Source organism: Elephas maximus, chromosome 19 (genome assembly GCF_024166365.1).
Source record: "Elephas maximus indicus isolate mEleMax1 chromosome 19, mEleMax1 primary haplotype, whole genome shotgun sequence".
In the NCBI taxonomy this organism is placed as follows: domain Eukaryota; kingdom Metazoa; phylum Chordata; class Mammalia; order Proboscidea; family Elephantidae; genus Elephas; species Elephas maximus.
The window spans coordinates 50,079,964-50,091,689 of record NC_064837.1 but is presented as its reverse complement, the minus strand read 5'-3'; the positions used below and the strand labels follow the sequence as shown (position 1 = coordinate 50,091,689).

The 11,726-nt window shown below is 47.5% G+C and overlaps 1 protein-coding gene across 5 annotated transcripts; it reads right to left on the bottom strand.

Annotated features, from left to right (window-relative positions):
• Window positions 1-2,580: 2,580 nt before the first annotated feature.
• LOC126062610 (coiled-coil domain-containing protein 200-like) lies at window positions 2,581-11,338 on the bottom strand. 5 transcript variants are annotated; one of them, XM_049860315.1, is made up of 5 exons: window positions 9,444-9,679; window positions 7,964-8,126; window positions 7,336-7,394; window positions 5,921-6,000; window positions 2,581-3,682 (listed from the first exon to the last, which is right to left on the bottom strand). In XM_049860315.1, exons 1-5 carry the CDS (start codon window positions 9,555-9,557, stop codon window positions 3,655-3,657), a joined length of 444 nt encoding a protein of 147 aa, XP_049716272.1. In that variant the 5' UTR covers window positions 9,558-9,679; the 3' UTR covers window positions 2,581-3,654. The 5 variants fall into 5 exon arrangements, 2 of the variants coding, with proteins under 2 accessions (XP_049716272.1, XP_049716273.1); XR_007514108.1 differs by lacking the exons at window positions 5,921-6,000; window positions 9,444-9,679 and adding an exon at window positions 9,831-11,338 and having other exon boundaries at window positions 2,584-3,682; window positions 7,951-8,126; XM_049860316.1 differs by lacking the exon at window positions 5,921-6,000 and having other exon boundaries at window positions 2,584-3,682; window positions 9,444-9,674.
• Window positions 11,339-11,726: the final 388 nt, after the last annotated feature.

Sequence of the window (11,726 nt, the reverse complement as noted above, 5' to 3'; positions counted from 1 at the left end):
GCTAACTCAAGTCCCAAGAACTGGAGGTCAGACGAACAGGAGCCAGCTGCAGAATCCAGAATGAGCAAAAGCCCACAAGCCTTACCAGAATATCCACTTATATACAATGCAGGCCACACACCCAAGGAAACTCCCTGTCAACTGATTGGTTACTCACAGCAGATCCCATCATGGAGGTGATCACATAATATCGAATCTCGTCATGGAAGTGATCACACCATCATATGACTATCAAACCACCGAAAATCATGGCCCACCCAAGTTGATATACGATCTTAACCATCACAGTAACCTAACTTTTAGAAATAGTATCAGCTTGTTTCTGTAGATTTATGTATAATTAACAGTTCCTGCTCTTTAACTCCTGCATTCCAGACAAAAAGCAGACGCCTGGTTATCTAAGAGCCTGCTAGGCAGACTCTGACTCCTCAAGACCTGCACTGTTTGTCTTCTCAGCCAAACACAATTCTGTGGAAGGAAGAATTTCAAGAGATATTTTTAATAAGTATCCAAAAGACTCATTGAAACTGTTCGGACTTCCCTGGCTGTCTTTGTTCCTTGGGTTATAAATACCCCATATTGTCTCATCCCAGGTGCAACACCCAGTCTCATGTTGTGTGTTGTCCAATTCGCAAATTGTATGACTGAGTAATAAATCTCCACCATTGTTTCAAATTTGTTTCAACTCTCAGAGATTATTCAACAACAGTGAATTCTCAGTTATTCAAACTGATAGTGCCTGAGGAGCCATCCTAACAGCGATTCATCCCCAAAATATATTTCCTATGTTTTGGACTCAGGAACATTTGTTCAAGGCAGATTGTATCCTAGCCAAATAGGGAAGGAGGTGAGCAGAATAGCTGGGTTCCAATCCACTTACCAGCTGTGTAGTTAGACAAATGGCTTTACCATTCTCGCCTCAACTTCTTCACCTACAAAATGGATATGATAATGCTTTCCTCAGAAAATTAGATGAGATCAATAGGTACTTGGCAAGGTACCTAGCACAAACCAAGTCTTCTATACTGTAAGAATAATCATGTGAAAATCACCATCTCAACCCTTGGTAGGAAAAGGTAGAGCAGGAAATCAGTTTAATGGACAAGATGTAAAGAATAGACCTGTAGGGCGTGGTGGGGCTGCTCAAAACGGCCCAGTGTTAGGTTTGATTAGAACCAGGTTTCAAGCCAGGAGGTGAAAGATCAGACAAGTGACCTGCAAAAATGCTGTTTCTCCCTAGTTTTTACTACCTGAGGGAGGGCTGGCTAGGTGCTGGGATTTCCAAAAGGGGGCTCACAGGTAACTTGTCAGGAAGGAAGCATCTTGAAAGACAGCACTTCCCTGAGACCAAATGAAAGAAAGATAATCCCTCTCCCATTGGAGAACATAAAGACTGAGGCCCCAGAGAGGGTGCGACAGAGCTAGGACAGGGCAGGGAGAGACTTGACCAGAGATGTCATCTGCCTTTAGCAAAACCACTGCATTACAGATCTTTGACAAAGGCCCAAAGCCCATTAAATGGGGAAAAGACAGTCTTTTTAACAAATGGTGCTGACAAAACTGGATATCCATCTGCAAAAAAAATGAAACAGGACCCATACCTCACACCACACACAAAAACTAGTTAAAAATGGATCAAACATCTAAATATAAAACCAAAAACTGTAAAGATCATAGAAGAAAAAATACGGTCAACACTAGGGGCCCTAATACATAGCATAAATAGGATACAAACCATAAGCAACAATACACAAACACCAGAAGATAAGCTAGATAACTAGGGTCTTCTAAAAACTAAACACTTAGGTTCATCAAAACGCTTCACCAAAAGAGTAAAAAGAGAACAAACACACTAGGAAAAAAAATTTTGCTATGACATATCCCACACAGGTCTAATCTCTAAAATCTATAGGAAAATTCAACACCTTTACAACAAAAAGACAATTTACAACAATAATCCAATTAAAACATAGGCAAAGGATATGAAAAGACACTTCACCAAAGAAGACATTCAGGTGGCTAACAGACACATGATGAAATGCTTTCGATCACTAGCCATTAGAGAAATGCCAAACTACAATGAGATACCATCTCACCCTGACATTACTGGCATGAATCAAAAAAAAAAATGGAAAATAACAAACGTTGGAGAGGCTGCCAGGAGATTTGAACTCTTAGGCACTGCTGGTAGAAATACAAAATGGCATAACCTTAAAAACCTAGAAATACAGATATACAATTCAGCAATCCTACTCCTAGGAATATATCCTAGAGAAATAAGAGCTGTCACACAAATAGACATATGCACACCCATGTTCACTGCTGCATTATTCACAATAGCAAAAAGATAGAAACAACCTAAGTGCCTATCAACAGATGAATCAATAAACTACGGTGCATACACAGGATAGAATACTTAGGCAATGATAAAGAACAATGATGACTCTGAAAAACATCTCACAACATGGATGAATCTGGAGGGCATTTTGCTAAGTAAAATAAGTCAGTCACAAAAGTACAAATGCTGTATGAGACCACTATTATAAAAACTCTTGAAAAGATTTCCACACAGAAAGAAACAATCTTTGATGATTATGTGGGAGGGGCATGGTGGGAAGGGAAAAATACTACTAGACAATAGGTAAGTGGTAACTTTGGTGAAAGGTAAGACAGTACACAGTACTGGGGAAGTCAGCACAAACTGACCAAGGCAAAGTCATAGAAGCTTCATAGACACGTCCAAACTTCCTGAGGGACCAAATTAGTGGTCTGAGGGCTGGGGACCATGGTCTCGGGAGACATCTAGCTCAATTGCTCTGTACTCTGCAGGGCTGACAAGGTCCAACTTCTGTTCTTACGGCTTCCGTCTGGTAGACTCCATCGGATAGATCCCACCCTTTCCATTCAAACAGTTTGTGTCCTGGGTCAGAGTGAGGCCCACCGGATGGCTGCTACCTACTAAATGTGACACTGGACAGTTTCTCAACCTATCTGGCCTCCCTTATTCCATCAGTGATGTAAGGATGATAATAGCTTCAAACCCTATAGGGCTGTGAGTGTTGACAGGTGGAAACCCCAAGTTCTGCTTGGCGAGACTCATCTCAGCCAATGAATGAGAGACCGAGGTGGGAGAGTAGAAAGGCACCTTTATTCTCTTGTACAAGGAAAGGAAACAGTTGCGCCTGCTGCCGCCAAGACTGCTCAGGGAGGACAAGGGGGAAGGTTCTTTTTAGGGAGTTTACAAGTAGGAAGTTCATACAAGTTACATTAGTAACATTCTTAATCATAGTAGGCAGGTTTACATATAACTTCATGCATCATATGTTCAGAAAATGGCAGTTAAACTCCACCCAGAGGTGGGGAAGTTCTAAAAGGTTATCCTGAACGTCAACATGGCGTCTAAACCAGCTTCCACGAATTTCCTCTAGTTTGGGGCAGCAGTTAAGGAGAGGGGAACCAGGATTTTAATGTGAAGCTACAGAGCCTGTCAAGCAAGGCAACCAGCGTTTTACTGTAAAGCTGTGGGGCATATGCTAAGCAAGCTGCCCGAGGCAGTGAATTTTCCGAAGCTGGGGACGTCAGGTTAGGAGGATCCCCGGGTTAACACGTACAAAGAATTCAGCGCGGTGCCTTGCTCACAGCTATCAGTATCCTTCAGGCAATGCTTGCGATTCGTCCAGTCCTGTTTGGTGGACAAAAGTGATTCGGTTAAGTGCCCATTGTGTGAGTCTCGCAGGCCCGCCAGCCGCATGCTTTCCCCAGAGCTGAAGAAAGAAATGGACACCCTCCCCGCGAACTGGCACAGGAGGCGGGGAGCAAGGTAGGGCGGCGACCCGCCGCCACTCTGTCGGGGAGGGAGCCGGGGCTCGGCGTTCCGGCGGGGCCCAAGGGCTCCTCGACTTCCCACGCACGGTATCACCCGGGCGGGCGTTCCTCGGCTCCGAGCCGCGGGCCCTCCTAACCTTCCCCGAGTCAGTGGTGACCCGCGGCTTTCATCAGCAGAACTCCGTCTGCTCCCTTCCACACACCCCACTTGCCGCGTGCCCCCAAGTTGCCTCCCTTCTGCGCCCGAAGCTCGCGTTAGTGCAACGCCCAGGGGGGCCTCTGAACCCCACAGCAGCTTCTGGCAAAGCTCGCGGTGCCCGGGAGGGGGCCAGGGTCCGAGCTGCGCTCAGTTGGCCACCCCCGCCCCCCCCAAGCCGGGAACTCAGGGGCAGGCAAATCAAGTCTTTTCAAAGGGGAAAGTGACTTGCTGGGTAGACTTTCGCCAAAAACACAACACAATGTTATTTAAAAATAATATATATAATAAAATGTGTTAGGTGCCACGAAGGTTCCGACTCATAGTGACCTTATGTACAACAGAAGGAAACACTGCCCAGTCCTGCGCCATCCTCAGAATCGTTGCTATGCTTGAGCCATCATAATAAAATACTAAAAAAAAAACATGTATACAGGGGAATTCAGTAAACGACACCATAGGCAAGGCAAGACCCATGCTCAGAAAAGACCTGAGGAAACCCTAAGTTTTCACCTTGGGCCGATCTCTAAACTCCTGAGCCTAGAGGTGTTTGTTTTGTTTTTTGTTTCATTGTAGCTTCGGACATTCAAGGAAATCTGTCAAAACACTAGTGGAAAGGGAACAATCAGAATGCAATGAAAGAGATGTTGACACGTTGTGAAAAATGAAACTAATGTTGCAGAACAATTTGTGTAGAAATTATCAGAAGGGAACCTAGTTTACTATGAAAGCTGTCGCCGAAAACACAATAAAATATTACTTTAAAAAAGCACTAGCTAAACACAAGCTTAAGGAAACAGACTTCAATAACAACACACAACAAAGAATGCAGTCTTTGCAAAAAAAAAAAAAATTCTAGGAAAGTCACTAAAACAACCTACTACTACAGCCTTCAACCGACAAACAACAAGAGCAAACCCTAGGGAAGGGGAGAATCTGATTTCCAGAGTTACCACATTATAATGTTTAAATGTCCAGTTTTCAACATTCTGGCATTTTCTCAAAAAATTGAACATAGAATTACCATATGACCTAGCATTTCCACTCTTAGATATATACCTGTTACAGGTTAAATTGTATCCCCCCAAAAGCTATGCTGAAGCCCTAACCCCCAGTACCTGTGAGTGTGACCTTTCCTGGAAATAGGGTCTTAGCAGATGTAATTAGTTAACATGAGGTCTCACTGGAGTAGGGTGGGCCCTAATCCCCATCCTATGTGACTGGTGTCCTTATAAGAAGAGAAGACACACAGAGACAGGCTGGGAAGAATGCCATGTGACGACGGAGGCAGAGATTGAAGTGATGCATCTACAAAGCTAAGGAACACCGAGGATGCCGACAACCACTGAAAAGGAGGAGAGGCATGGAACAAGGCCTTCAGATGGGACCAACCTTCCCAACACCTTGATTTTGGACTTCTAGTTTCTAGAACTGTGGGACACTAAACTTCTGTTTTTCTAAGCCTCCTCGATTTGTGATATTTTGTTACAGCAGCTCTAGGAAACTAATACACTGCTTCCCCCTACACCCAAGAATTGAACACAGGGACTCAAACAGATACAAGTTTGCCAATGATCATAGCAACATTATTCACAATAGCCAGAAAGTGGAAACAACCCAAGTGTTCATCAGCTGATAAATGAATGCACAAAACGTGATAGATACACACACGGGATGTTATTCAGCCACAAAAAATGAATGAAATTCTTACACATCTTACACGGATAAGCCTTGAAAACATCAAGCTAACTGAAAGAAGCCGGGCACAAAAGGATAAATATTGCATGATTTCACTTACATGAAATATTTAGAATAGGCAAATTCATAAAGACAGAAAATGGAGGCTGCCAGGGGCTGGGGGAGGAGGAATGAGGAGTTAATCGCTCAATGAGTACAAACCTTATGTTTGGGGTGATGAAAAAATTTTGGGGATAGATAGTGGTGATGGTTGCCCAATACTGTGAGTGTAATAAATGCCACTGAAATGAACAATTAAAACGGTTAAAATTGCTAATATTATGTCATATGTATTTTAGCACAATAAAATTTTAAACAAATAGGATCATCACATTTAAAAAAAAAAAAAGTTCCTGGACCGCCTGGTTTCAGAACACTGTATTAGGCTCTTTGGGGCTAGAGGGATCTAAATGCAACGCAGCAGCCCAGACTCATCCTAAAGTGCTAGCAATCAGGAGAGCTCAGTGCTTCCTTTGCACCTGCGTCATAGAAACCTTTCCAAAGCTTGCTGTGTTTCATCTCATCCTCATTAAGAGATATCATGGAGTCTCTGGGTAGCACACATGGTTTAGCACTGGACTACTAGCTGAAAGGTTGGCGGTTCAAACCCACCCAGAGGCACATTGGAAGACATGCCTGGTGATCTGCTTCTGAAAGGTGACAGCTTGGAAAACCCTATGAAGCAGTTCTACTCTGCACACGTGGGGTCACCATGCGTCGGAATAGACTGGATGGCAACTAACAACCAGCTATCGTCCTTATCCTGGGCTTGATGGCCTACTATGAGCCAGTCTCTATGCTAAATGCTTTTTTTTTTTTTTTTTTGCAAAAATAGAACAAAACTTCTATTCCCAGCTTCCCGAAATGTTAACACCTCACATATCTATAGTACTGTGAACAAAACCAGCAGGTTAAGTCTATGCTACATGCTTTTGATGTCTTCTGCTTTCATTGCCATGTTCAATCCTCATGATGCCTCTTTAAAGGAGGTGGTATTATCACTCTCATTTTAATAAATAATTGAGTTATGGCTCAAAGATATTAAATCACACTCCCAGGAGACGTGAAGCCGCCTCGCTTATGTCTGGTCTTGCCCTTCCTCCTGCTCCGGCTGCCTCCACCCCACCCCACCCAGCACTTAGAGGAGACCCTATATTTTCACTCCTCGGCATCTCCTATTTTCCCAAATAGATTGTCAGCCCCTCCTTGTAAGCTTGTTGTTAGGTGCCCATAGGGTTTTCTAAGCTGTAATCTTTATGGAGGCAGACTGCCCGGTCTTTCTCCCACAGAGCCATTAGGTGGGTTCGAACCAACAACCTTTCAGTTACCAGCAAAATGTTTAAACATTTCTGCCACCAGGGTTCCTTCCTTTTTATGCTTAGCACTGACCAAAAGGTCCTACTCAGACATTTTTAGGGGGCAAGGAGTGGAGGCCCTTGGGACCATCCAGAAGTGACTTAAAATCATTCCAGCACCCCCCTCCCTCCAAGGAAGTTTCTCTAGATTCTGCACGCACACACACACAAGCACACTACACAGCCAGCGTGCATCTGCCTTTCACGTCACGTCTGTCTCACCGAGAATCGTGAGAACCCAGTGTATCTGACTGGGCTAGCCTGGCATGAGCTCTTCAGACCTGATGATGAAACAAAGCACACGTTACTCATCCAGCAGTTTCTGGGAATGGAACACAGCGAAGCCATGTGGAACATGGCAGGCCACCCTGATGATTCTCAACTAGGAGGTCACCCTGGGGCTTCCCCGTTTCAGACCCGACAGGAGATCTGTTGATAAGCCTACAACCATCTGACCACCCACCCCCTCTGTCACTCCCACCCTGGAGGAAGGGCTGAGGACTTGTCAGCCACCCTCTGCAGAAGTTGGCAGGCTTCTCTGCAGCCCTGGGTTGGCACAAACCCACCCCAGAGGGAGTGGTCGGCCAAGAAGGTAGTAAAGGCTGAGCATGCTGGGGAGAGTCAGAGAGGATGGGTGGCAGACATGGCAATAGGGCTGAAATGGGAGCGAGGGGCTCCCTTCTCACCACCTGCCCCCACTCCCACACCAGGGCCTGGAAAAGCTTTCAGCCCCACTTGGAATCTCTTGGATGGCCCTCCAACTATCTGACCCCCCTTGAGCCACCCTGGGGACCCGGCCCGCTGGAATCCTTGTAGAATATGCACTTGGAGGCATACTGGTTATCAGGACCTCGGACATTTTGTTGCCTCGGCTGAGGCGGTGGCTGTGGCGACGGTGGCTGTGGCGACGGTGCCTGCTGTGGTTGCAATGGAGGTGGTGGCTGAGACTTCGGCTCCGGACATGGTCGAGACTTTTCAGGTTGCTTCTCTTCCTTTTGGAGTTTCTTCAGTTCCTGACAAGAACCCCCAGGCAAGTGGCATCCTCCTCCCCCTGGCCCCCCTTACCCGCCCTCCCACGTACCAGAGGGACTGCAGGGGAGCCAGGCGCACAGAGAGAGGTAGAGGTGGCCCGGGTGGTCTCTGTCCCCTGGAGTTGGAGGCTGGTGCTGGAGCCTGGGCTCTCTCCCCCTGCCCACCGCAGCACCCACGAGCTTTCTGTGGTGACAGTGTCCCCTGGCACTGCCCCTGCCCAGGAAATAGCAGCGTTTTTCGGTACCTACCTCCGGGCTTGGGAGCTGAGCACTGTTTTCAGTGCCAGAGGATAAAGAATAACTCCTTGTGAACACTTTGGAACAGCACTGTCCAATAGAAACATGTGTGCCACATGGATCGTTTTAAATGTTCTAGGAGTTTTAAAAAGTAGCTTACTTTTGAAAAAGGGAAAGAGAAACAGGTGAAACTAATTGTAATGAGAGATTTTATTTACCCCAAAGAGTCAAAGCATGTGATCTATATGAAAATGTGAATGAGATATTTTACGTTCTTTGTACTAAGTCTTCAAAACCCAGCAGGCATTTTACACTTACAGCGCATCTTAATTTGGATCCTAAAGTTCCCGCAAAAAGATTTATCTTTTTTTCCACAAAATTTATAGTTGAAAAAGTAGAGTCCCATACCCCAGTTGTTCCAAACATACCTTAAAAAAGCCTTCCAAAAATTGTATCGAGTGTCTGTTTTCAATTCATAATGGTTGTGTTGCTGTTGTGTGCCGTCAAGTCAATTTTCGACTCACAGCGACCCCACGTGAACTGCCCCTTAGGGTTTTCTAGGCTGTAATCTTTTTGGAAGCAGATCACCAGGTCTCTCTCCCGAGGAACTGCTAGGTTGGTTCAAACTACCAACCTTTGGGTTAGCACCCGAGTGTTTCAACTTTGCACCACCAGGGCTCCTAATTTTTATTTAAATGAATTACATGTACAGGAAATTAAAAATTCAGTTCTTCAGTCTAACTAGCCACATTTCAAGGGCTCGGTGGCAGACAGGTTTCTATATCGGACAGTGACGCTTTGAAACTCCCCAGGCCTGATCCCCCAACTTGGCTTAGTACAACAGCAGCCCTGAGCCCCCCAATATGCGCGTGTACACACGCACGTGCGCACACACAAGGAGCTGGTTCAAGAGAAGCCCAAACAACCTTTTTTGGGCCCTACCCCAGCAAAATAACACTCACCAGCCAGCAGACAGCTCCTAGGGCTCAATCTTCCCCACCCCGCCCCGCCCCCCACCCCCAGCCCCCGGAAGGACTCAGGAACCTGGCCCCTTTCAGGCACCTGCTCCTGCTCCTGCTCCTGCTCCTGCTGCTTCTGCTGCTGGGCTAGCAGCCACCTCCTACGGTCCAAAGCCATCTGCCTGCGCCGGGCCTCCCAGTGGTAGGCACTGCCCATGATAGTGCGGGGAGGTGGAAGACCCCCGCAGGGGGTGGGGGCAGGCAGAGCGGAGGACCCGGCCACCGCCCCCAGAACCACCCACAGCACCAACCCCACTGCCTGTAACCAGACCCACCCATCTCCTCCCACCCCAACCGCAGGGCCTGGAACCAGACCCACCTCACAATGTGGCCACTACCAGGGCAACTGGGCAGTCGCCTCCCCTCCTGCCCCTGCCTTGGGAACAGGGAGGTGTTCTTCCCAAGCCTCCTAGGGAATGTCTGTAAATACCTTTCTCTCCAGGGTCCTGAGCAGGTAGGTGACACCTTTCTACCTCAGTTTTTAGTCTCGGTGTGCCTAGGGATGGTTCTCTCAGGCTTCTTTCTCTAACCCTTTCCAGGCTTCCAGCACCCCATCTGGCCCTCTGCGGGGCCCCACCCACCCCCAAATGCTCTGGAATTTCCTTTCCCTCAGTCCTCCACCTCCTCCCCCTGCTGGTACATGTCTGTCTGAGTCAAGAGGAAAGAAAATACAAAATCCAGCTCTCACTGGGGTCCCTAGAAGGCAAAGTGACTTGTTAGGAACCGGCCTAGCCCTGGGGGGTTTTCATGCTGAGCTCAAGCCTAGGGTCGGCCTCTTCCCGTGACCCTGGGGACCCTACCTACCCTCTCTGGGCCTCGGTTTCCTTCCTTGTAGAACAAGAAGGGTATTATTTGTTACCTTCTTCACAGGGCTGGCATGAGAATCAAATCAATTAATGGATTTGAAATATACAAGAGAAAGTGTAAAGTTGTTCACCTACAGGTTGGTATTATTCCTGTATTACTATTATTCTTCCTACACGACCAGGTGGGGAGAGGCATTCCCTGGAGCCCAGAAAGGCTTTTGGGGGAGGGACTGTGTGCTTTAACTCGTCCCAAGGAGGCTATTGACCTACCTCGTTCTCACACTCACACACATACAGGCACACACCTTTAACCCCAGAAACGCATCTTTCTGGAAGCAGCAGAGCCTGAGTTTGGCCTCAGGGCTGGGGGCAGGAGAAGGGTGTCCATGAAAAAGGGTCTTCAAACCCAGCCCCAGCCCCAAACACAGCCTCCAGTGTGGTGGTGGGGATGGGGTGGGGAGGCAGAAGCCCTTGAACTGGAGAATGAGTTCCTGGTTCTTGGAGAGCTTGTGGTGAAGTCAGCTTGGACTTTGGAGTCAAACAGACTCAGGTTCGATCCAGGCAGTGTCACTTACTACCTGGGGGAATGGGCAGGTCACTCAGCATCTCTGAGCCTTCATGGGAGGGTTGTCCAGACCCCAGAGAATGCTTGGGAAGTGCCTGCCCTCACAATGGGCAACCAGCTATGCCGGTGGTAAGGATGTCCCAGCTTTTTAAAATATCTACGTGGAAACAATGATAATAAGAGGAGGTGAAAGGCACTGGAATGTTTCAGTAATTAAATGGACAAGGGAGGAAGTGGGTTCTTTTTTGCAACTCTTCCTCTCTTAAGACAGAGATTCCACTGCCTCAAGCAGCTTGCTTGGCACGCTCCCTCTGTAGCTTTACATTAGAATCCCGGTTCCCCTCTCCTTAACTGCTGCCCTCAAACCAGAGGAAATTGGCAGAAACCAGTTTAGGCGCCAAGCTGACCTTCAGGGTACCCTTTTAGCTCGGTAAACAGCCCATGCACAGCAGCCTCCCCGCCTCTGGGCGGGGCTTCACCGCCATTTTCTGAGCGTGCGCTGCATCGTGCCTGCGCAGTCTGATTAAGGACATTGCGGAAGTAACTTGTCAGAACTTCCCACTTGTAAACCCCTGAAAAGTAACCTTTCCCCTCGCCCTCCCTGAGCAGTCTTGGCGGCAGCCGCCCCGACTGCTCCTTTCCTTGCACGATGAAATAAAGGGTCTTGCTACACTCCCACCTTTACTGGATGAGACGCGTCGGGCTGAGCAGAACCTGGGGTTTCAACCCGGCCATGCTCTCACTTTCCCTCTTATTCTCTTCTCATTCTGCAAGGAACAGGGATCAGATAGGAAGATGCTTGGAACGGGACCCTGGGCTGAATTGGGAAAATGATTCCAGCCCCCTGAATCAGTCCTCATGCTAGAGGAGGGATTTTCAGGGTCAGCTGGCCAAGACTGCGCCCTCCTCCTTCCCACCTCCCTTTCTGAGCCCCTCTCCTGCCTGCCCTGTGCAC